Below are 27,665 nucleotides of genomic sequence, written 5' to 3' on the forward strand. Positions count from 1 at the left end.
TGAGTGTGTGTTGATGCCGACCGCATGAGTGTGTGTTGATGCCGACTGCATGAGTGTGTGTTGATGCCGACTGCATGAGTGTTGGCACAGGTGTGTGTTGATGGCGACTGCATGAGTGTGTGTTGATGGCGACTGCATGAGTGTGTGTTGATGGCGACTGCATGAGTGTGTGTTGATGCCGACTGCATGAGTGTTGGCACAGGTGTGTGTTGATGGCGACTGCATGAGTGTTGGCACAGGTGTGTGTTGATGCCGACTGCATGAGTGTGTGTTGATGCCGACTGCATTAGTGTGTGTTGATGCCGACTGCATGAGTGTGTGTTGATGCCGACTGCATGAGTGTGTGTTGATGCCGACTGCATGAGTGTGTGTTGATGCCGACTGCATGAGTGTGTGTTGATGCCGACTGCATGAGTGTGTGTTGATGCCGACTGCATGAGTGTGTGTTGATGCCGACTGCATTAGTGTGTGTTGATGCCGACTGCATGAGTGTTGGCACAGGTGTGTGTTGATGGCGACTGCATGAGTGTGTGTTGATGCCGACTGCATTAGTGTGTGTTGATGCCGACTGCATGAGTGTTGGCACAGGTGTGTGTTGATGGCGACTGCATGAGTGTGTGTTGATGGCGACTGCATGAGTGTGTGTTGATGGCGACTGCATGAGTGTGTGTTGATGCCGACTGCATTAGTGTGTGTTGATGCCGACTGCATTAGTGTGTGTTGATGCCGACTGCATGAGTGTTGGCACAGGTGTGTGTTGATGGCGACTGCATGAGTGTGTGTTGATGCCGACTGCATGAGTGTGTGTTGATGCCGACTGCATGAGTGTGTGTTGATGCCGACTGCATGAGTGTGTGTTGATGCCGACCGCATGAGTGTGTGTTGATGCCGACTGCATGAGTGTGTGTTGATGCCGACTGCATGAGTGTTGGCACAGGTGTGTGTTGATGGCGACTGCATGAGTGTGTGTTGATGCCGACTGCATGAGTGTGTGTTGATGCCGACTGCATGAGTGTTGGCACAGGTGTGTGTTGATGCCGACTGCATGAGTGTGTGTTGATGCCGACTGCATGAGTGTTGGCACAGGTGTGTGTTGATGGCGACTGCATGAGTGTTGGCACAGGTGTGTGTTGATGCCGACTGCATGAGTGTGTGTTGATGCCGACTGCATTAGTGTGTGTTGATGCCGACTGCATGAGTGTGTGTTGATGCCGACTGCATGAGTGTGTGTTGATGGCGACTGCATGAGTGTGTGTTGATGGCGACTGCATGAGTGTGTGTTGATGGCGACTGCATGAGTGTTGGCACAGGTGTGTGTTGATGCCGACTGCATGAGTGTGTGTTGATGCCGACTGCATTAGTGTGTGTTGATGCCGACTGCATGAGTGTGTGTTGATGGCGACTGCATGAGTGTGTGTTGATGGCGACTGCATGAGTGTGTGTTGATGGCGACTGCATGAGTGTGTGTTGATGCCGACTGCATTAGTGTGTGTTGATGCCGACTGCATTAGTGTGTGTTGATGCCGACTGCATGAGTGTTGGCACAGGTGTGTGTTGATGCCGACTGCATGAGTGTGTGTTGATGCCGACTGCATGAGTGTGTGTTGATGCCGACTGCATGAGTGTGTGTTGATGCCGACTGCATGAGTGTGTGTTGATGCCGACCGCATGAGTGTGTGTTGATGCCGACTGCATGAGTGTGTGTTGATGCCGACTGCATGAGTGTTGGCACAGGTGTGTGTTGATGGCGACTGCATGAGTGTGTGTTGATGCCGACTGCATGAGTGTGTGTTGATGCCGACTGCATGAGTGTTGGCACAGGTGTGTGTTGATGCCGACTGCATGAGTGTGTGTTGATGCCGACTGCATGAGTGTTGGCACAGGTGTGTGTTGATGGCGACTGCATGAGTGTTGGCACAGGTGTGTGTTGATGCCGACTGCATGAGTGTGTGTTGATGCCGACTGCATTAGTGTGTGTTGATGCCGACTGCATGAGTGTGTGTTGATGCCGACTGCATGAGTGTGTGTTGATGCCGACTGCATGAGTGTGTGTTGATGCCGACTGCATGAGTGTGTGTTGATGCCGACTGCATGAGTGTGTGTTGATGCCGACTGCATGAGTGTGTGTTGATGCCGACTGCATGAGTGTGTGTTGATGCCGACTGCATTAGTGTGTGTTGATGCCGACTGCATGAGTGTTGGCACAGGTGTGTGTTGATGGCGACTGCATGAGTGTGTGTTGATGGCGACTGCATGAGTGTGTGTTGATGCCGACTGCATTAGTGTGTGTTGATGCCGACTGCATGAGTGTTGGCACAGGTGTGTGTTGATGGCGACTGCATGAGTGTGTGTTGATGGCGACTGCATGAGTGTGTGTTGATGCCGACTGCATTAGTGTGTGTTGATGCCGACTGCATGAGTGTTGGCACAGGTGTGTGTTGATGGCGACTGCATGAGTGTGTGTTGATGCCGACTGCATGAGTGTGTGTTGATGGCGACTGCATGAGTGTGTGTTGATGCCGACTGCATGAGTGTGTGTTGATGCCGACCGCATGAGTGTGTGTTGATGGCGACTGCATGAGTGTGTGTTGATGCCGACTGCATGAGTGTGTGTTGATGCCGACTGCATGAGTGTGTGTTGATGCCGACCGCATGAGTGTGTGTTGATGCCGACTGCATGAGTGTGTGTTGATGCCGACTGCATGAGTGTTGGCACAGGTGTGTGTTGATGGCGACTGCATGAGTGTGTGTTGATGGCGACTGCATGAGTGTGTGTTGATGGCGACTGCATGAGTGTGTGTTGATGCCGACTGCATGAGTGTGTGTTGATGCCGACCGCATGAGTGTTGGCACAGGTGTGTGTTGATGGCGACTGCATGAGTGTGTGTTGATGGCGACTGCATGAGTGTGTGTTGATGCCGACTGCATGAGTGTTGGCACAGGTGTGTGTTGATGGCGACTGCATGAGTGTGTGTTGATGGCGACTGCATGAGTGTGTGTTGATGGCGACTGCATGAGTGTGTGTTGATGGCGACTGCATGAGTGTGTGTTGATGCCGACCGCATGAGTGTGTGTTGATGCCGACTGCATGAGTGTGTGTTGATGCCGACTGCATGAGTGTTGGCACAGGTGTGTGTTGATGGCGACTGCATGAGTGTGTGTTGATGGCGACTGCATGAGTGTGTTGATGGCGACTGCATGAGTGTGTGTTGATGCCGACTGCATGAGTGTTGGCACAGGTGTGTGTTGATGGCGACTGCATGAGTGTGTGTTGATGGCGACTGCATGAGTGTGTGTTGATGGCGACTGCATGAGTGTGTGTTGATGGCGACTGCATGAGTGTGTGTTGATGCCGACCGCATGAGTGTGTGTTGATGGCGACTGCATGAGTGTGTGTTGATGCCGACTGCATGAGTGTTGGCACAGGTGTGTGTTGATGGCGACTGCATGAGTGTGTGTTGATGGCGACTGCATGAGTGTGTGTTGATGGCGACTGCATGAGTGTGTGTTGATGCCGACTGCATGAGTGTGTGTTGATGCCGACTGCATGAGTGTGTGTTGATGCCGACTGCATGAGTGTGTGTTGATGCCGACTGCATTAGTGTGTGTTGATGCCGACTGCATGAGTGTTGGCACAGGTGTGTGTTGATGGCGACTGCATGAGTGTGTGTTGATGGCGACTGCATGAGTGTGTGTTGATGCCGACTGCATTAGTGTGTGTTGATGCCGACTGCATTAGTGTGTGTTGATGCCGACTGCATGAGTGTTGGCACAGGTGTGTGTTGATGGCGACTGCATGAGTGTGTGTTGATGGCGACTGCATGAGTGTGTGTTGATGGCGACTGCATGAGTGTGTGTTGATGCCGACTGCATTAGTGTGTGTTGATGCCGACTGCATTAGTGTGTGTTGATGCCGACTGCATGAGTGTTGGCACAGGTGTGTGTTGATGGCGACTGCATGAGTGTGTGTTGATGCCGACTGCATGAGTGTGTGTTGATGCCGACTGCATGAGTGTGTGTTGATGCCGACTGCATGAGTGTGTGTTGATGCCGACTGCATGAGTGTGTGTTGATGCCGACCGCATGAGTGTGTGTTGATGCCGACTGCATGAGTGTGTGTTGATGCCGACTGCATGAGTGTGTGTTGATGGCGACTGCATGAGTGTGTGTTGATGCCGACTGCATGAGTGTTGGCACAGGTGTGTGTTGATGGCGACTGCATGAGTGTGTGTTGATGGCGACTGCATGAGTGTGTGTTGATGCCGACTGCATGAGTGTTGGCACAGGTGTGTGTTGATGGCGACTGCATGAGTGTGTGTTGATGGCGACTGCATGAGTGTGTGTTGATGCCGACTGCATGAGTGTTGGCACAGGTGTGTGTTGATGGCGACTGCATGAGTGTGTGTTGATGGCGACTGCATGAGTGTGTGTTGATGGCGACTGCATGAGTGTGTGTTGATGCCGACTGCATGAGTGTGTGTTGATGCCGACTGCATGAGTGTGTGTTGATGCCGACTGCATGAGTGTGTGTTGATGCCGACCGCATGAGTGTGTGTTGATGGCGACTGCATGAGTGTGTGTTGATGCCGACTGCATGAGTGTTGGCACAGGTGTGTGTTGATGGCGACTGCATGAGTGTGTGTTGATGCCGACTGCATGAGTGTGTGTTGATGCCGACCGCATGAGTGTGTGTTGATGGCGACTGCATGAGTGTGTGTTGATGCCGACTGCATGAGTGTTGGCACAGGTGTGTGTTGATGGCGACTGCATGAGTGTGTGTTGATGCCGACTGCATGAGTGTGTGTTGATGCCGACTGCATGAGTGTGTGTTGATGCCGACTGCATGAGTGTGTGTTGATGCCGACTGCATGAGTGTGTGTTGATGCCGACTGCATGAGTGTGTGTTGATGCCGACCGCATGAGTGTGTGTTGATGGCGACTGCATGAGTGTGTGTTGATGGCGACTGCATGAGTGTGTGTTGATGGCGACTGCATTAGTGCGTGTTGATGCCGACTGCATGAGTGTGTGTTGATGCCGACTGCATGAGTGTGTGTTGATGCCGACTGCATGAGTGTGTGTTGATGCCGACCGCATGAGTGTGTGTTGATGCCGACTGCATTAGTGTGTGTTGATGCCGACTGCACGAGTGTGTGTTGATGCCGACTGCATGAGTGTTGGCACAGGTGTGTGTTGATGCCGACTGCATTAGTGTGTGTTGATGCCGACTGCATGAGTGTTGGCACAGGTGTGTGTTGATGCCGACTGCATTAGTGTGTGTTGATGCCGACTGCATGAGTGTGTGTTGATGCCGACTGCATGAGTGTGTGTTGATGCCGACTGCATGAGTGTGTGTTGATGCCGACTGCATGAGTGTTGGCACAGGTGTGTGTTGATGCCGACTGCATGAGTGTGTGTTGATGCCGACTGCATGAGTGTTGGCACAGGTGTGTGTTGATGCCGACTGCATGAGTGTGTGTTGATGCCGACTGCATTAGTGTGTGTTGATGCCGACTGCATGAGTGTGTGTTGATGCCGACTGCATGAGTGTGTGTTGATGCCGACAGCATGAGTGTTGGCACAGGTGTGTGTTGATGCCGACTGCATTAGTGTGTGTTGATGCCGACTGCATTAGTGTGTGTTGATGCCGACTGCATGAGTGTGTGTTGATGCCGACTGCATGAGTGTGTGTTGATGCCGACTGCATGAGTGTGTGTTGATGCCGACTGCATGAGTGTGTGTTGATGCCGACTGCATGAGTGTTGGCACAGGTGTGTGTTGATGCCGACTGCATTAGTGTGTGTTGATGCCGACTGCATTAGTGTGTGTTGATGCCGACTGCATGAGTGTGTGTTGATGCCGACTGCATGAGTGTGTGTTGATGCCGACTGCATGAGTGTTGGCACAGGTGTGTGTTGATGCCGACTGCATGAGTGTTGGCACAGGTGTGTGTTGATGCCGACTGCATGAGTGTTGGCACAGGTGTGTGTTGATGCAGACCGCATTAGTGTGTGTTGATGCCGACCGCATGAGTGTGTGTTGATGCCGACTGCATGAGTGTGTGTTGATGCCGACTGCATGAGTGTGTGTTGATGCCGACTGCATGAGTGTGTGTTGATGCCGACTGCATGAGTGTGTGTTGATGCCGACTGCATGAGTGTGTGTTGATGCCGACTGCATGAGTGTGTGTTGATGCCGACTGCATGAGTGTGTGTTGATGCCGACTGCATGAGTGTGTGTTGATGCCGACTGCATGAGTGTGTGTTGATGCCGACTGCATGAGTGTGTGTTGATGCCGACTGCATGAGTGTGTGTTGATGCCGACTGCATGAGTGTGTGTTGATGCCGACTGCACGAGTGTGTGTTGATGCCGACTGCACGAGTGTGTGTTGATGGCGACGGCACGAGTGTGTGTTGATGGCGACGGCACGAGTGTGTGTTGATGGCGACTGCATGAGTGTGTGTTGATGGCGACTGCATGAGTGTGTGTTGATGGCGACGGCACGAGTGTGTGTTGATGGCGACTGCACGAGTGTGTGTTGATGGCGACTGCACGAGTGTGTGTTGATGGCGACGGCACGAGTGTGTGTTGATGGCGACTGCATGAGTGTGTGTTGATGGCGACGGCATGAGTGTGTGTTGATGCCGACTGCACGAGTGTGTGTTGATGCCGACTGCACGAGTGTGTGTTGATGGCGACTGCACGAGTGTGTGTTGATGGCGACGGCACGAGTGTGTGTTGATGGCGACTGCACGAGTGTGTGTTGATGGCGACGGCATGAGTGTGTGTTGATGCCGACTGCACGAGTGTGTGTTGATGCCGACTGCACGAGTGTGTGTTGATGCCGACTGCACGAGTGTGTGTTGATGCCGACTGCATGAGTGTGTGTTGATGGCGACGGCATGAGTGTGTGTTGATGGCGACGGCATTAGTGTGTGTTGATGCCGACTGCATGAGTGTGTGTTGATAGTGTGTGTTGATGCCGACTGCATGAGTGTGTGTTGATGGCGACTGCATGAGTGTGTGTTGATGCCGACTGCACGAGTGTGTGTTGATGCCGACTGCACGAGTGTGTGTTGATGCCGACTGCATTAGTGTGTGTTGATGCCGACTGCATTAGTGTGTGTTGATGCCGACTGCACGAGTGTGTGTTGATGCCGACTGCATTAGTGTGTGTTGATGCCGACTGCACGAGTGTGTGTTGATGCCGACTGCATTAGTGTGTGTTGATGCCGACTGCATGAGTGTGTGTTGATGGCGACGGCATGAGTGTGTGTTGATGGCGACTGCACAGGTGTGTGTTGATGCCGACTGCACAGGTGTGTGTTGATGGCGACTGCATGAGTGTGTGTTGATGCCGACTGCATGAGTGTGTGTTGATGCCGACTGCATGGGTGTGTGTTGATGCCGACTGCATGAGTGTTGGCACAGGTGTGTGTTGATGCCGACTGCATGAGTGTGTGTTGATGCCGACTGCATGAGTGTGTGTTGATGCCGACTGCATGAGTGTTGGCACAGGTGTGTGTTGATGCCGACTGCATGGGTGTGTGTTGATGCCGACTGCATGAGTGTTGGCACAGGTGTGTGTTGATGCCGACTGCATGAGTGTGTGTTGATGCCGACTGCATGAGTGTGTGTTGATGCCGACTGCATGAGTGTTGGCACAGGTGTGTGTTGATGCCGACTGCATGAGTGTTGGCACAGGCACAGGTGTGTGTTGATGCCGACTGCATGAGTGTGTGTTGATGCCGACTGCATGAGTGTGTGTTGATGCCGACTGCATGAGTGTTGGCACAGGTGTGTGTTGATGCCGACTGCATGAGTGTTGGCACAGGTGTGTGTTGATGCCGACTGCATGAGTGTGTGTTGATGCCGACTGCATGAGTGTGTGTTGATGCCGACTGCATGAGTGTGTGTTGATGCCGACTGCATGAGTGTTGGCACAGGTGTGTGTTGATGCCGACTGCATGAGTGTTGGCACAGGTGTGTGTTGATGCCGACTGCATGAGTGTTGGCACAGGTGTGTGTTGATGCCGACTGCATGAGTGTGTGTTGATGCCGACTGCATGAGTGTGTGTTGATGCCGACTGCACAGGTGTGTGTTGATGGCGACTGCATGAGTGTTGGCACAGGTGTGTGTTGATGGCGACTGCATGAGTGTTGGCACAGGTGTGTGTTGATGGCGACTGCATGAGTGTTGGCACAGGTGTGTATTATTATTGGAGTTTTACTATTTCACCCTCATTTCCTTTAATAATGCTCTAGAAACACACAATAGTTCCTCTCAGCTTCTGGACAAAAATGTCCCCATTGAAACTCATTAAAACTGTAATTTTTAATCCCAGGGCCGTTTAACTATAAAATCATGCGATCTTTGTTACGAGGCTTTCGTTCTGTTGGCAACGCTTCAACATTTTAATGTTTACTATTTTTTACCAGATGTGCCGTTTTCTCAGGTTTGGTCTATAAAGCAAAGACTCTTATTCCTGTTTCTGCTTCTGCATATTATAGAGCCAGTCGGATAAATTATGTACAAGACTGTTGTTCTGTTGTGAGAGAGGTGTGTGAGAGGTGTGTGTGTGTGTGTGAGAGAGGTGTGTGTGTGTGTATGAGAGAGGTGTGTGTGAGAGGTGTGTGTGTGTGTGTGTGTGTGTGTGTGTGTGTGTGTGTGTGTGTGTATGTGTGTGTGGGAGGTGTGTGTGTGTGTGTGTGTATGTGTGTGTGTGTGTGTGTGAGAGAGGTGTGTGTGAGAGGTGTGTGTGTGTGTGTGTACCGGTGGCTCTGCTGTGTGTCCTCCTCCTGCTCCGGATCCCACAATAATATTCCTGGATCAGAGACTCGACACAATCCCGAGTCACACACACACTTTCACACACCGCGTCCATCAGCCGCTCCTGAAGGCCAAACACATGATGAACACACTACACGCATCACACCTGATCTACACACACACACTGTGTCTGAAACACAAGCTGTTCATCAAACAGGAGCAACAATCACAGGTATAGCGGGTGAATTATGTATATGATGTATATTACGATGTTATGATGAACTATATGCCTTTCTCACCTGATGTACTGAGTTGTTCAATGCGTTTCTAAGGATGTGGATGTTTAGAGGTTAGGGTTAGAGTAGGGCTAGGTTTAGAGTAGGGTTAGGGTTAGAGTAGGGTTAGGTTAGGGTTAGAGTAGGGCTATGTTTAGAGTAGGGCTAGGTTTAGAGTAGGGTTAGGTTTAGAGTAGGGTTAGGTTAGGGTTAGAAGGCTGTCTGACTCTGAGATACGAACGGGAACATGGTTTGTGTAACATTAGCAACACATTATTAGCTATATAATAACGTAATCAAGCCAAAGGCTAATCATATTAATTACTGTTATGCGATATCATTGTGCAGCGTTTGAGCCAGTGGATCAGGTATTCTGAGCTGACACAGGAGATTACAGTAACAGAGAGTGTTTAGGCTTTACAGCAGATCTAGAATAAAGTTATTGTCCAGATAAAGTTAGTTTTGATTGATTGATTCCGTTGCAAAGATGTTTGGAGCACGAGAACACACACTCTGAAACAGGATCCACGGTGCAAGCGTTATCATCTCTCATTAAATCATTTATCTTTTTATTTTTATTTTTATTCCTTTCATGAAAATGCATTATTTGTACAAGGCACATGCAATTCATTTGAGTTTTCCTTTACATTTCCATGATCAGAAAGGAGCAGATGGAAGAATAATATTCTTACATTTAAATCATCATCTCCGTGTAAACTTCAAAAACATAAATCCGTGAGAACGCTGACGGCGCACGTGTGTGTTACGTGTTCAGTCTATAGCTATGAGCGTTTGCATATAGATGTGCGCAGGTGTGTAGTCGTTCTTTACAGTGACATCGCCACATCCCTGTCACTCACTGACCTTCTGGTGTGTGTTGATCTGCAGGCGGGTGGCCCGGCAGAGGGCGTGGCCTAGCAGGAGGTGGGCGTGTCCCTGCAGCATCTCAGCCGACGCCTCCAGCTCGTGCAGGAGATTCTGACCAATCACAGCCTCTGCACAGGAGACCGTTTCCACGGCGACAGAGGAGTCCTGCACACAACACAACACTCAACCTGGGTCTGTGTGTGTGTTTGTACAGACTTAACCATATTTGGGGACAAAATGTTTTTTTTAGTAAACAAGACTTAATATCTTCAAGTCAAAGTCAAAGTCAAAGTACCTTTATTGTCCCACAAGGGAAATTGGATTTGCAGCAATGCTCCACATAAACACATAAACATACAACAACACTCACCAACAAAACCAACCAGCAGAGAAGGAATTCACATTTAAGCCCAATGTACATAATGTATAATAAATAAATAAATAAAGTACAGGACACAATGCAACTTGTGCAAGTTAATATAAAGTGCTAAGTGCCATTAAGGTGCCTCACAGCTGATGGAATAAGAGATATATGCATCCTCTTCTGCAGCTAGGAGCTCGATAGCGCCGCTCAGAGGGCAAAAGCTCATCTCTGTTCTAAGGGGATGATCCTGTGAATGAGCTATAACTCTAACTTTCCTCTGGACCTGTTTTATGTATAACTCCCTTAGTTGAGCCTAACTTCTCCTGGAAATCTTACTCGCCACTTTGACCAGACTACCAAGTCTGTTTTTATTTGTCAGGGAGAGGCTTCCAAACCAGGCAGCTGTACAGAAAGATAAAACCGATTCAATAAAAGCCCGATAAAACAGAGTCATCATTTCTGAAGAAACATTAAAAGTGTTCATTTTCCTAAGGAAGTACATTCTTTGTTGGATTTTCTTTGAGACAGCGTCAACCTAAGGTTCAAAACACAGTTTGTTGTCTAAAATGACTCCAAGATATTTGTATGTCTCCACGAGCTCAATGTCCGTGCCTTTAATAACCGTGACTGTAGGGGGAGGTGGTGTCCTCCGAAAGTCAATGACCATGTCCTTAGTTTTAGATGCATTCAGCTGTAAAAAGGAACTATCACACCACTCTACAAAGTCACTAAGGACTGGCCCATGGTCCCGCTCATTCCCTGATAGCAGGCTGACAATAACAGAATCATCAGCAAACTTAATATCTATCTTGGTACAAACTGCGACACTGGTTTGTGTACAGGATGTACAGGAGAGGACCTTGGGGGGAACCAGTGGATGTAAAAGTGACTTCAGATAGGGTGCTGTTTGCCCTCACACACTGGGATCTATCTGTTAAAAAATCCAATAACCAGCCCACCAAATCCAAATCAAGGTTAAAATCTGCAATCAGTCTCTCAGCGAGCAGAAAGGGCTGAATGGTGTTAAAAGCAGAAGTAAAATCAACAAATAAAAGCCTGACATGAGTCTTTGCTCTATCCAGATGACTAAATCAAGTGCAGAAGTGAGATCACAGCATCCTCCACCCCCTGCCAGACCTGTGTGCAAACTGTAGTGGATCTAGCTGATCTCCACCCTGCAGTGAGACAGCCTCTAACCCTAACCCTGCAGTGAGACAGCCTCTAACCCTAACCCTGCAGTGAGACAGCCTCTAACCCTAACCCTGCAGTAAGACAGCCTCTTTGATCATTTTCTCAAAGCTTTTCATAACCAATGAGGTCAAGGCTACAGGTCTAAAATCACTCAAGGATTAGGGGAGCTGCACTGGCTATAGGCACAATAATAGAACGCTTCCGACTTCTAGGGACTCTGCTGTGATGAGGACTAATCAGTCATTCTGTTTCCCCAGTAAATGTGTCTTGATTTAAGAATGTTTAGATATTTGTGCTGGAAACCGAGAGAAACACTGAGGAGGAACATCATAAGAAAACAATAAAAGTTTATGTAATGTATGTGTGTGAGAGTGTGTGTTGGTGTGTGTGTGTGTGTGTGTGTGTGTGTGTGTGTGTGTGTGTGTGTGAGAGAGTGTGTGTGTGTGTGTTAGTGTGTGTGAGAGTTCACCTGTGTGTTAGTGTGTGTTTGTGTGTGTGAGTGAGAGAGAGTGTGTGAGTGTGTGTGTTAGTGAGTGAGTGAGTGAGTGTGCGTGTGTGTGTTAGTGTGTGTGAGAGTTCACCTGTGTGTTAGTGTGTGTTTGTGAGTGAGTGAGTGAGTGAGTGAGTGAGCGTGTGTGTGAGAGTTCACCTGTGTGTGAGTTAGTGAGTGTGTGTATGTGTGTGTGTGAGAGTGTGTGTGTGAGAGAGAGTGTGTGAGTGTGTGTGTTAGTGAGTGAGTGAGTGTGCGTGTGTGTGTTAGTGTGTGTGAGAGTTCACCTGTGTGTTAGTGTGTGTTTGTGAGTGAGTGAGTGAGTGTGTGTGTGTGTGTGTGTGTGTGTGAGTTAGTGAGTGAGTGAGAGTTCACCTGTGTGTTAGTGTGTGTGTAAGTTAGTGAGTGTGTGTGTGTGTGTGAGTTCACCTGTGTGTGAGTGAGTGTGTACGTGTGTTAGTGTGTGTGAGAGTTCACCTGTGTGTTAGTGTGTGTTTGTGAGTGAGTGAGTGAGTGAGTGAGTGTGTTAGTGTGTGTGTGTGTGTGAGTTAGTGAGCGTGTGTGTGAGAGTTCACCTGTGTGTTAGTGTGTGTGTGAGTTAGTGAGTGTTTGTGTGTGTGTGAGAGTTCACCTGTGTGTTAGTGTGTGTGTGTGTGTGAGTTAGTGAGTGTTTGTGTGTGTGTGAGAGTTCACCTGTGTGTGAGTGAGTGTGTACGTGTGTGTGTGAGTTCACCTGTGTGTGAGTGAGTGTGCGTGAGAGTGTGTGAATTAGTGAGTGAGTGAGCGTGTGTGTGAGAGTTCACCTGTGTGTGTGTGTGTGTGTGTGAGAGAGAGTTCACCTGTGTGTGTGTGTGTGTGTGTGAGAGTTCACCTGTGTGTGTGTGTGTGTGAGTTCACCTGTGTGTGTGTGTGTGTGTGTGTGTGTGTGTGTGTGTGTGTGTGTGTGTGTGTGTGTGAGAGTTCACCTGTGTGTGTGTGTGTGTGTGTGTGTGTGTGTGTGTGTGTGAGTTCACCTGTGTGTCGGACTGTATGGTCAGCTTCATCTCGTTCATCAGTCGCAGGTGAAAGCCTCGCGCTGCTAAAATCCTCTGAAACTCCAGGATCAGCAGAAGCTGCTCGTCTCCCAGAGCACACCTGCAACCAGTCCATGCGTCCATCAGTCAGGCCAGCCAATGGGTGGCTCAATCAGTGCATCACATGCTCACCTCATCTGCATATCTGAGTGCCTGGACACCATCGCCATGACGACGGCACGCTGCTGTTCCCCGAAGTGATGAAGACACGAGCGAGTCAAAGCGTCGTCCTTCATCCACGCCTGCAACCCAATCAACACCAACATCCATCCACTCACATTACTGCTGTTATGGGTTAATAAGTGCAGTTACTAATAATATTATGGTTATTTTTCGGAAGTGTGACAGTAAAGCACAGAGCTTGAATTGAGATGTAGATCAAATTAACTTTTATTAACATGCAAAAATGTACATATTCTACTCTTATTAAATATACCGACAGCTTCAGTGATTATAAAAGAGCCGCTCTTTTCTTGTTTTCTGGGTAATTCAGTCACAATCTGAAGAAAAGTTTTGGTTTTTCATGAGACTTTGTGACTTTTCCTACTTTCCCCATAACTGCTCCTCTGCCGCCATCTACTGGTTATAGTGGTAACTTCATGTCTTTTTTAAATACAAGTTTGTTTGCCACGAAGTGTTAGACTTTAAACTTTTAGTTTTAGAAATCTCCACATTAAAAATAACATTAAAATTTGATCATATTTAGAGATTTGAAGGAAAAAGTGTGAAGCACTTTAAAAAGTCTCTCCTAGAAGTTTGCATGAACCCTGAAATGATTCATGTAAAAATATTAGACTATTTCTGTCACAATACCATGGTTACAGTTAGTGTTACTGCATTACATTCATGGTAAATGTTGGTGATTTGTGACCAGCCTAGTTGTTCGCTCATGGCACAGTGTTTCTCCTGGTTTCTACGTCAGCGCTGTTTTTGAACGCTTCCCACAAGCTAATTTTAGTCGCACCGGCAGGAAAAAGGTTGAAAATGTGACATTAGGTGGCAGTCTGGAGCCCTGATATCCCATAATACTCCACATCACTGCAGTGACACCTGTGTGCTATAATCACATGACTGCAGTGAGACATGTGTGCTATAATCACATGACTGCAGTGAGACCTGTCTGCTATAATCACATGACTGCAGTGAGACCTGTGTGCTATAATCACATGACTGCAGTGAGACCTGTCTGCTATAATCACATGACTGCAGTGAGACCTGTGTGCTATAATCACATGACTGCAGTGAGACATGTGTGCTATAATCACATGACTGCAGTGAGACCTGTGTGCTATAATCACATGACTGCAGTGAGACCTGTCTGCTATAATCACATGACTGCAGTGAGACCTGTGTGCTATAATCACATGACTGCAGTGAGACCTGTGTGCTATAATCACATGACTGCAGTGACACCTGTCTGCTATAATCACATGACTGCAGTGAGACCTGTCTGCTATAATCACATGACTGCAGTGAGACCTGTGTGCTATAATCACATGACTGCAGTGAGACCTGTCTGCTATAATCACATGACTGCAGTGACACCTGTGTGCTATAATCACATGACTGCAGTGAGACCTGTGTGCTATAATCACATGACTGCAGTGAGACCTGTGTGCTATAATCACATGACTGCAGTGACACCTGTGTGCTATAATCACATGACTGCAGTGAGACATGTGTGCTATAATCACATGACTGCAGTGAGACCTGTCTGCTATAATCACATGACTGCAGTGAGACCTGTCTGCTATAATCACATGACTGCAGTGACACCTGTCTGCTATAATCACATGACTGCAGTGACACCTGTCTGCTATAATCACATGACTGCAGTGACACCTGTCTGCTATAATCACATGACTGCAGTGAGACCTGTGTGCTATAATCACATGACTGCAGTGAGACCTGTGTGCTATAATCACATGACTGCAGTGAGACCTGTCTGCTATAATCACATGACTGCAGTGAGACCTGTCTGCTATAATCACATGACTGCAGTGACACCTGTGTGCTATAATCACATGACTGCAGTGAGACCTGTGTGCTATAATCACATGACTGCAGTGAGACCTGTGTGCTATAATCACATGACTGCAGTGAGACCTGTGTGCTATAATCACATGACTGCAGTGAGACCTGTGTGCTATAATCACATGACTGCAGTGAGACCTGTGTGCTATAATTACATGACTGCAGTGAGACCTGTGTGCTATAATCACATGACTGCAGTGAGACCTGTCTGCTATAATCACATGACTGCAGTGACACCTGTGTGCTATAATCACATGACTGCAGTGAGACCTGTGTGCTATAATCACATGACTGCAGTGAGACCTGTCTGCTATAATCACATGACTGCAGTGAGACCTGACTGCAGTGACACCTGTGTGCTATAATCACATGACTGCAGTGAGACCTGTCTGCTATAATCACATGACTGCAGTGACACCTGTCTGCTATAATCACATGACTGCAGTGAGACCTGTCTGCTATAATCACATGACTGCAGTGAGACCTGTCTGCTATAATCACATGACTGCAGTGACACCTGTCTGCTATAATCACATGACTGCAGTGACACCTGTGTGCTATAATCACATGACTGCAGTGACACCTGTGTGCTATAATCACATGACTGCAGTGACACCTGTCTGCTATAATCACATGACTGCAGTGAGACCTGTCTGCTATAATCACATGACTGCAGTGACACCTGTCTGCTATAATCACATGACTGCAGTGAGACCTGTGTGCTATAATCACATGACTGCAGTGAGACCTGTGTGCTATAATCACATGACTGCAGTGAGACCTGTGTGCTATAATCACATGACTGCAGTGAGACCTGTGTGCTATAATCACATGACTGCAGTGAGACCTGTGTGCTATAATCACATGACTGCAGTGAGACCTGTGTGCTATAATTACATGACTGCAGTGAGACCTGTGTGCTGTAATCACATGACTGCAGTGAGACCTGTCTGCTATAATCACATGACTGCAGTGACACCTGTGTGCTATAATCACATGACTGCAGTGAGACCTGTGTGCTATAATCACATGACTGCAGTGAGACCTGTCTGCTATAATCACATGACTGCAGTGACACCTGTCTGCTATAATCACATGACTGCAGTGAGACCTGTGTGCTATAATCACATGACTGCAGTGACACCTGTGTGCTATAATCACATGACTGCAGTGAGACCTGTCTGCTATAATCACATGACTGCAGTGACACCTGTCTGCTATAATCACATGACTGCAGTGAGACCTGTCTGCTATAATCACATGACTGCAGTGAGACCTGTCTGCTATAATCACATGACTGCAGTGACACCTGTCTGCTATAATCACATGACTGCAGTGACACCTGTGTGCTATAATCACATGACTGCAGTGACACCTGTGTGCTATAATCACATGACTGCAGTGACACCTGTGTGCTATAATCACATGACTGCAGTGAGACCTGTGTGCTATAATCACATGACTGCAGTGAGACCTGTGTGATATAATCACATGACTGCAGTGAGACCTGTCTGCTATAATCACATGACTGCAGTGAGACCTGTGTGCTATAATCACATGACTGCAGTGAGACCTGTGTGCTATAATCACATGACTGCAGTGAGACCTGTGTGCTATAATCACATGACTGCAGTGAGACCTGTGTGCTATAATCACATGACTGCAGTGAGACCTGTCTGCTATAATCACATGACTGCAGTGAGACCTGTCTGCTATAATCACATGACTGCAGTGAGACCTGTCTGCTATAATCACATGACTGCAGTGAGACCTGTCTGCTATAATCACATGACTGCAGTGAGACCTGTCTGCTATAATCACATGACTGCAGTGAGACCTGTCTGCTATAATCACATGACTGCAGTGAGACCTGTCTGCTATAATCACATGACTGCAGTGAGACCTGTGTGCTATAATCACATGACTGCAGTGAGACCTGTGTGCTATAATCACATGACTGCAGTGAGACCTGTGTGCTATAATCACATGACTGCAGTGAGACCTGTGTGCTATAATCACATGACTGCAGTGAGACCTGTGTGCTATAATCACATGACTGCAGTGAGACCTGTGTGCTATAATCACATGACTGCAGTGAGACCTGTCTGCTATAATCACATGACTGCAGTGAGACCTGTCTGCTATAATCACATGACTGCAGTGACACCTGTCTGCTATAATCACATGACTGCAGTGACACCTGTCTGCTATAATCACATGACTGCAGTGAGACCTGTCTGCTATAATCACATGACTGCAGTGAGACCTGTGTGCTATAATCACATGACTGCAGTGACACCTGTCTGCTATAATCACATGACTGCAGTGAGACCTGTGTGCTATAATCACATGACTGCAGTGACACCTGTCTGCTATAATCACATGACTGCAGTGACACCTGTGTGCTATAATCACATGACTGCAGTGACACCTGTCTGCTATAATCACATGACTGCAGTGACACCTGTGTGCTATAATCACATGACTGCAGTGAGACCTGTGTGCTATAAATCACATGACTGCAGTGAGACCTGTGTGCTATAAATCACATGACTGCAGTGACACCTGTCTGCTATAATCACATGACTGCAGTGACACCTGTCTGCTATAATCACATGACTGCAGTGACACCTGTGTGCTATAATCACATGACTGCAGTGAGACCTGTGTGCTATAATCACATGACTGCAGTGAGACCTGTCTGCTATAATCACATGACTGCAGTGAGACCTGTGTGCTATAATCACATGACTGCAGTGAGACCTGTGTGCTATAATCACATGACTGCAGTGAGACCTGTCTGCTATAATCACATGACTGCAGTGAGACCTGTGTGCTATAATCACATGACTGCAGTGAGACCTGTCTGCTATAATCACATGACTGCAGTGACACCTGTCTGCTATAATCACATGACTGCAGTGAGACCTGTGTGCTATAATCACATGACTGCAGTGACACCTGTGTGCTATAATCACATGACTGCAGTGAGACCTGTCTGCTATAATCACATGACTGCAGTGAGACCTGTGTGCTATAATCACATGACTGCAGTGAGACCTGTCTGCTATAATCACATGACTGCAGTGAGACCTGTGTGCTATAATCACATGACTGCAGTGAGACCTGTCTGCTATAATCACATGACTGCAGTGAGACCTGTGTGCTATAATCACATGACTGCAGTGACACCTGTCTGCTATAATCACATGACTGCAGTGAGACCTGTGTGCTATAATCACATGACTGCAGTGAGACCTGTCTGCTATAATCACATGACTGCAGTGACACCTGTGTGCTATAATCACATGACTGCAGTGAGACCTGTGTGCTATAATCACATGACTGCAGTGAGACCTGTCTGCTATAATCACATGACTGCAGTGACACCTGTCTGCTATAATCACATGACTGCAGTGAGACCTGTGTGCTATAATCACATGACTGCAGTGACACCTGTGTGCTATAATCACATGACTGCAGTGAGACCTGTCTGCTATAATCACATGACTGCAGTGACACCTGTCTGCTATAATCACATGACTGCAGTGAGACCTGTGTGCTATAATCACATGACTGCAGTGAGACCTGTCTGCTATAATCACATGACTGCAGTGACACCTGTGTGCTATAATCACATGACTGCAGTGAGACCTGTGTGCTATAATCACATGACTGCAGTGAGACCTGTCTGCTATAATCACATGACTGCAGTGACACCTGTCTGCTATAATCACATGACTGCAGTGACACCTGTGTGCTATAATCACATGACTGCAGTGACACCTGTCTGCTATAATCACATGACTGCAGTGAGACCTGTGTGCTATAATCACATGACTGCAGTGAGACCTGTGTGATATAATCACATGACTGCAGTGACACCTGTCTGCTATAATCACATGACTGCAGTGAGACCTGTCTGCTATAATCACATGACTGCAGTGAGACCTGTGTGCTATAATAGGCTTGTTTGAGATGAGCAAAATCTGCGCAGAACCGATCACCGGTGATCAGCGCGAGATGCATGCCGGTTAGAAATGTGTCCGAGTGCGGTCCGCCTTGCTCTGATGTCATGCTGACGTATGTCAAAAATCTCTCGCGAGCGCAAGGCACACCTGTCGGATTCTGCAGTCGAGCGCAGTTGCTCTCCACCGACTGCGCTGATCAGAAGCATGATGGGAAACGACTTGCTGACGACACAGCTTAATGTTCATTGGTTTAAACAACCGTTATGTATTGTTCTCTTTTAAAATGTTTGATTTTAAAACTCTGATATCATGTTTTATGTGTATACGTTATGTGTGAATATTCCCAAACTATCTAACAGTGCGATCTCTATGGGTTATGCAATTTAATTTTTATAAAAAATAAATAAATAAAAACACGTATGTCTGTATTAAAGAAAAAAATATTGATAAACATGTATTTGGAATGGAATTAAATAACAAGTACTTTGGGTGTCTTGTTCATTTTATTTATTTTCATATAAAAGCAACATAAATTGAATTACATCCAGTTTATTAGCAACACTGTGCACGAGCGTGAATCCCGCGATATCCATCTTTGATCTCGCAGGTGTCAGATCCACTACGAGAAGAGAGATCTGTCCGGCTTGCCTGCGCTTTTTTCACTCCTCCCCTCACTGCAGCCGCCTACTCTCGACTACATTTCAGGCGAGGCAAGGCGCATCTCAAACAAGCCTAATCACATGACTGCAGTGAGACCTGTCTGCTATAATCACATGACTGCAGTGAGACCTGTCTGCTATAATCACATGACTGCAGTGAGACCTGTCTGCTATAATCACATGACTGCAGTGAGACCTGTGTGCTATAATCACATGACTGCAGTGAGACCTGTCTGCTATAATCACATGACTGCAGTGAGACCTGTCTGCTATAATCACATGACTGCAGTGAGACCTGTCTGCTATAATCACATGACTGCAGTGAGACCTGTCTGCTATAATCACATGACTGCAGTGAGACCTGTCTGCTATAATCACATGACTGCAGTGAGACCTGTCTGCTATAATCACATGACTGCAGTGAGACCTGTCTGCTATAATCACATGACTGCAGTGAGACCTGTCTGCTATAATCACATGACTGCAGTGACACCTGTGTGCTATAATCACATGACTGCAGTGAGACATGTGTGCTATAATCACATGACTGCAGTGAGACCTGTCTGCTATAATCACATGACTGCAGTGAGACCTGTGTGCTATAATCACATGACTGCAGTGAGACCTGTCTGCTATAATCACATGACTGCAGTGAGACCTGTGTGCTATAATCACATGACTGCAGTGAGACCTGTCTGCTATAATCACATGACTGCAGTGACACCTGTCTGCTATAATCACATGACTGCAGTGAGACCTGTGTGCTATAATCACATGACTGCAGTGACACCTGTGTGCTATAATCACATGACTGCAGTGAGACCTGTCTGCTATAATCACATGACTGCAGTGAGACCTGTGTGCTATAATCACATGACTGCAGTGAGACCTGTCTGCTATAATCACATGACTGCAGTGAGACCTGTGTGCTATAATCACATGACTGCAGTGAGACCTGTCTGCTATAATCACATGACTGCAGTGAGACCTGTGTGCTATAATCACATGACTGCAGTGACACCTGTCTGCTATAATCACATGACTGCAGTGAGACCTGTGTGCTATAATCACATGACTGCAGTGAGACCTGTCTGCTATAATCACATGACTGCAGTGACACCTGTGTGCTATAATCACATGACTGCAGTGAGACCTGTGTGCTATAATCACATGACTGCAGTGAGACCTGTCTGCTATAATCACATGACTGCAGTGACACCTGTCTGCTATAATCACATGACTGCAGTGAGACCTGTGTGCTATAATCACATGACTGCAGTGACACCTGTGTGCTATAATCACATGACTGCAGTGAGACCTGTCTGCTATAATCACATGACTGCAGTGACACCTGTCTGCTATAATCACATGACTGCAGTGAGACCTGTGTGCTATAATCACATGACTGCAGTGAGACCTGTCTGCTATAATCACATGACTGCAGTGACACCTGTGTGCTATAATCACATGACTGCAGTGAGACCTGTGTGCTATAATCACATGACTGCAGTGAGACCTGTCTGCTATAATCACATGACTGCAGTGACACCTGTCTGCTATAATCACATGACTGCAGTGACACCTGTGTGCTATAATCACATGACTGCAGTGACACCTGTCTGCTATAATCACATGACTGCAGTGAGACCTGTGTGCTATAATCACATGACTGCAGTGAGACCTGTGTGATATAATCACATGACTGCAGTGACACCTGTCTGCTATAATCACATGACTGCAGTGAGACCTGTCTGCTATAATCACATGACTGCAGTGAGACCTGTGTGCTATAATAGGCTTGTTTGAGATGAGCAAAATCTGCGCAGAACCGATCACCGGTGATCAGCGCGAGATGCATGCCGGTTAGAAATGTGTCCGAGTGCGGTCCGCCTTGCTCTGATGTCATGCTGACGTATGTCAAAAATCTCTCGCGAGCGCAAGGCACACCTGTCGGATTCTGCAGTCGAGCGCAGTTGCTCTCCACCGACTGCGCTGATCAGAAGCATGATGGGAAACGACTTGCTGACGACACAGCTTAATGTTCATTGGTTTAAACAACCGTTATGTATTGTTCTCTTTTAAAATGTTTGATTTTAAAACTCTGATATCATGTTTTATGTGTATACGTTATGTGTGAATATTCCCAAACTATCTAACAGTGCGATCTCTATGGGTTATGCAATTTAATTTTTATAAAAAATAAATAAATAAAAACACGTATGTCTGTATTAAAGAAAAAAATATTGATAAACATGTATTTGGAATGGAATTAAATAACAAGTACTTTGGGTGTCTTGTTCATTTTATTTATTTTCATATAAAAGCAACATAAATTGAATTACATCCAGTTTATTAGCAACACTGTGCACGAGCGTGAATCCCGCGATATCCATCTTTGATCTCGCAGGTGTCAGATCCACTACGAGAAGAGAGATCTGTCCGGCTTGCCTGCGCTTTTTTCACTCCTCCCCTCACTGCAGCCGCCTACTCTCGACTACATTTCAGGCGAGGCAAGGCGCATCTCAAACAAGCCTAATCACATGACTGCAGTGAGACCTGTCTGCTATAATCACATGACTGCAGTGAGACCTGTCTGCTATAATCACATGACTGCAGTGAGACCTGTCTGCTATAATCACATGACTGCAGTGAGACCTGTGTGCTATAATCACATGACTGCAGTGAGACCTGTCTGCTATAATCACATGACTGCAGTGAGACCTGTCTGCTATAATCACATGACTGCAGTGAGACCTGTCTGCTATAATCACATGACTGCAGTGAGACCTGTCTGCTATAATCACATGACTGCAGTGAGACCTGTCTGCTATAATCACATGACTGCAGTGAGACCTGTCTGCTATAATCACATGACTGCAGTGAGACCTGTCTGCTATAATCACATGACTGCAGTGAGACCTGTCTGCTATAATCACATGACTGCAGTGACACCTGTGTGCTATAATCACATGACTGCAGTGAGACATGTGTGCTATAATCACATGACTGCAGTGAGACCTGTCTGCTATAATCACATGACTGCAGTGAGACCTGTGTGCTATAATCACATGACTGCAGTGAGACCTGTCTGCTATAATCACATGACTGCAGTGAGACCTGTGTGCTATAATCACATGACTGCAGTGAGACATGTGTGCTATAATCACATGACTGCAGTGAGACCTGTGTGCTATAATCACATGACTGCAGTGAGACCTGTCTGCTATAATCACATGACTGCAGTGAGACCTGTGTGCTATAATCACATGACTGCAGTGAGACCTGTGTGCTATAATCACATGACTGCAGTGACACCTGTCTGCTATAATCACATGACTGCAGTGAGACCTGTCTGCTATAATCACATGACTGCAGTGAGACCTGTGTGCTATAATCACATGACTGCAGTGAGACCTGTCTGCTATAATCACATGACTGCAGTGACACCTGTGTGCTATAATCACATGACTGCAGTGAGACCTGTGTGCTATAATCACATGACTGCAGTGAGACCTGTGTGCTATAATCACATGACTGCAGTGACACCTGTGTGCTATAATCACATGACTGCAGTGAGACATGTGTGCTATAATCACATGACTGCAGTGAGACCTGTCTGCTATAATCACATGACTGCAGTGAGACCTGTCTGCTATAATCACATGACTGCAGTGACACCTGTCTGCTATAATCACATGACTGCAGTGACACCTGTCTGCTATAATCACATGACTGCAGTGACACCTGTCTGCTATAATCACATGACTGCAGTGAGACCTGTGTGCTATAATCACATGACTGCAGTGAGACCTGTGTGCTATAATCACATGACTGCAGTGAGACCTGTCTGCTATAATCACATGACTGCAGTGAGACCTGTCTGCTATAATCACATGACTGCAGTGACACCTGTGTGCTATAATCACATGACTGCAGTGAGACCTGTGTGCTATAATCACATGACTGCAGTGAGACCTGTGTGCTATAATCACATGACTGCAGTGAGACCTGTGTGCTATAATCACATGACTGCAGTGAGACCTGTGTGCTATAATCACATGACTGCAGTGAGACCTGTGTGCTATAATCACATGACTGCAGTGAGACCTGTGTGCTATAATTACATGACTGCAGTGAGACCTGTGTGCTATAATCACATGACTGCAGTGAGACCTGTCTGCTATAATCACATGACTGCAGTGACACCTGTGTGCTATAATCACATGACTGCAGTGAGACCTGTGTGCTATAATCACATGACTGCAGTGAGACCTGTCTGCTATAATCACATGACTGCAGTGACACCTGTCTGCTATAATCACATGACTGCAGTGAGACCTGTGTGCTATAATCACATGACTGCAGTGACACCTGTGTGCTATAATCACATGACTGCAGTGAGACCTGTGTGCTATAATCACATGACTGCAGTGACACCTGTGTGCTATAATCACATGACTGCAGTGAGACCTGTCTGCTATAATCACATGACTGCAGTGACACCTGTCTGCTATAATCACATGACTGCAGTGAGACCTGTCTGCTATAATCACATGACTGCAGTGAGACCTGTCTGCTATAATCACATGACTGCAGTGACACCTGTCTGCTATAATCACATGACTGCAGTGACACCTGTGTGCTATAATCACATGACTGCAGTGACACCTGTGTGCTATAATCACATGACTGCAGTGACACCTGTGTGCTATAATCACATGACTGCAGTGAGACCTGTGTGCTATAATCACATGACTGCAGTGAGACCTGTGTGATATAATCACATGACTGCAGTGAGACCTGTCTGCTATAATCACATGACTGCAGTGAGACCTGTGTGCTATAATCACATGACTGCAGTGAGACCTGTGTGCTATAATCACATGACTGCAGTGAGACCTGTCTGCTATAATCACATGACTGCAGTGAGACCTGTGTGCTATAATCACATGACTGCAGTGAGACCTGTCTGCTATAATCACATGACTGCAGTGACACCTGTCTGCTATAATCACATGACTGCAGTGAGACCTGTGTGCTATAATCACATGACTGCAGTGACACCTGTGTGCTATAATCACATGACTGCAGTGAGACCTGTCTGCTATAATCACATGACTGCAGTGAGACCTGTGTGCTATAATCACATGACTGCAGTGAGACCTGTCTGCTATAATCACATGACTGCAGTGAGACCTGTGTGCTATAATCACATGACTGCAGTGAGACCTGTCTGCTATAATCACATGACTGCAGTGAGACCTGTGTGCTATAATCACATGACTGCAGTGACACCTGTCTGCTATAATCACATGACTGCAGTGAGACCTGTGTGCTATAATCACATGACTGCAGTGAGACCTGTCTGCTATAATCACATGACTGCAGTGACACCTGTGTGCTATAATCACATGACTGCAGTGAGACCTGTGTGCTATAATCACATGACTGCAGTGAGACCTGTCTGCTATAATCACATGACTGCAGTGACACCTGTCTGCTATAATCACATGACTGCAGTGAGACCTGTGTGCTATAATCACATGACTGCAGTGACACCTGTGTGCTATAATCACATGACTGCAGTGAGACCTGTCTGCTATAATCACATGACTGCAGTGACACCTGTCTGCTATAATCACATGACTGCAGTGAGACCTGTGTGCTATAATCACATGACTGCAGTGAGACCTGTCTGCTATAATCACATGACTGCAGTGACACCTGTCTGCTATAATCACATGACTGCAGTGAGACCTGTGTGCTATAATCACATGACTGCAGTGAGACCTGTGTGATATAATCACATGACTGCAGTGACACCTGTCTGCTATAATCACATGACTGCAGTGAGACCTGTCTGCTATAATCACATGACTGCAGTGACACCTGTCTGCTATAATCACATGACTGCAGTGAGACCTGTGTGCTATAATCACATGACTGCAGTGAGACCTGTGTGATATAATCACATGACTGCAGTGACACCTGTCTGCTATAATCACATGACTGCAGTGAGACCTGTCTGCTATAATCACATGACTGCAGTGAGACCTGTGTGCTATAATAGGCTTGTTTGAGATGAGCAAAATCTGCGCAGAACCGATCACCGGTGATCAGCGCGAGATGCATGCCGGTTAGAAATGTGTCCGAGTGCGGTCCGCCTTGCTCTGATGTCATGCTGACGTATGTCAAAAATCTCTCGCGAGCGCAAGGCACACCTGTCGGATTCTGCAGTCGAGCGCAGTTGCTCTCCACCGACTGCGCTGATCAGAAGCATGATGGGAAACGACTTGCTGACGACACAGCTTAATGTTCATTGGTTTAAACAACCGTTATGTATTGTTCTCTTTTAAAATGTTTGATTTTAAAACTCTGATATCATGTTTTATGTGTATACGTTATGTGTGAATATTCCCAAACTATCTAACAGTGCGATCTCTATGGGTTATGCAATTTAATTTTTATAAAAAATAAATAAATAAAAACACGTATGTCTGTATTAAAGAAAAAAATATTGATAAACATGTATTTGGAATGGAATTAAATAACAAGTACTTTGGGTGTCTTGTTCATTTTATTTATTTTCATATAAAAGCAACATAAATTGAATTACATCCAGTTTATTAGCAACACTGTGCACGAGCGTGAATCCCGCGATATCCATCTTTGATCTCGCAGGTGTCAGATCCACTACGAGAAGAGAGATCTGTCCGGCTTGCCTGCGCTTTTTTCACTCCTCCCCTCACTGCAGCCGCCTACTCTCGACTACATTTCAGGCGAGGCAAGGCGCATCTCAAACAAGCCTAATCACATGACTGCAGTGAGACCTGTCTGCTATAATCACATGACTGCAGTGAGACCTGTCTGCTATAATCACATGACTGCAGTGAGACCTGTCTGCTATAATCACATGACTGCAGTGAGACCTGTGTGCTATAATCACATGACTGCAGTGAGACCTGTCTGCTATAATCACATGACTGCAGTGAGACCTGTCTGCTATAATCACATGACTGCAGTGAGACCTGTCTGCTATAATCACATGACTGCAGTGAGACCTGTCTGCTATAATCACATGACTGCAGTGAGACCTGTCTGCTATAATCACATGACTGCAGTGAGACCTGTCTGCTATAATCACATGACTGCAGTGAGACCTGTCTGCTATAATCACATGACTGCAGTGAGACCTGTGTGCTATAATCACATGACTGCAGTGAGACCTGTCTGCTATAATCACATGACTGCAGTGAGACTTGTCTGCTATAATCACATGACTGCAGTGAGACCTGTGTGCTATAATCACATGACTGCAGTGAGACCTGTGTGCTATAATCACATGACTGCAGTGAGACCTGTGTGCTATAATCACATGACTGCAGTGACACCTGTGTGCTATAATCACATGACTGCAGTGAGACCTGTGTGCTATAATCACATGACTGCAGTGAGACCTGTGTGCTATAATCACATGACTGCAGTGAGACCTGTGTGCTATAATCACATGACTGCAGTGACACCTGTGTGCTATAATCACATCACTGCAGTGACACCTGTGTGCTATAATCACATGACTGCAGTGAGACCTGTCTGCTATAATCACATGACTGCAGTGACACCTGTGTGCTATAATCACATGACTGCAGTGACACCTGTCTGCTATAATCACATGACTGCAGTGACACCTGTGTGCTATAATCACATGACTGCAGTGAGACCTGTGTGCTATAATCACATGACTGCAGTGAGACCTGTCTGCTATAATCACATGACTGCAGTGAGACCTGTCTGCTATAATCACATGACTGCAGTGACACCTGTGTGCTATAATCACATGACTGCAGTGAGACCTGTCTGCTATAATCACATGACTGCAGTGACACCTGTGTGCTATAATCACATGACTGCAGTGACACCTGTGTGCTATAATCACATGACTGCAGTGACACCTGTGTGCTATAATCACATG

The 27,665-nt window shown here is 46.8% G+C and overlaps 1 protein-coding gene across 2 annotated transcripts in view; it reads right to left on the reverse strand.

The window, feature by feature from the left end:
* Positions 1 to 27,665, reverse strand: part of evc (EvC ciliary complex subunit 1) — a gene marked incomplete at its 5' end in the record, with an annotated part of 49,140 nt that overhangs the window by 12,259 nt on the left and 9,216 nt on the right. For both annotated transcript variants that reach the window (XM_084429503.1, XM_084429502.1), the window contains 4 exons: positions 8,773 to 8,893; positions 9,909 to 10,076; positions 12,970 to 13,090; positions 13,162 to 13,271. In XM_084429503.1, the coding sequence (XP_084285629.1) occupies positions 8,773 to 8,893; positions 9,909 to 10,076; positions 12,970 to 13,090; positions 13,162 to 13,271 (520 nt within the window). The remainder of the gene's footprint in view (positions 1 to 8,772; positions 8,894 to 9,908; positions 10,077 to 12,969; positions 13,091 to 13,161; positions 13,272 to 27,665) is intronic.

The sequence above is a fragment of the Rutilus rutilus genome (genome assembly GCF_951802725.1).
Source record: "Rutilus rutilus genome assembly, chromosome: 14".
Taxonomy (NCBI): Eukaryota; Metazoa; Chordata; class Actinopteri; order Cypriniformes; family Leuciscidae; genus Rutilus; species Rutilus rutilus.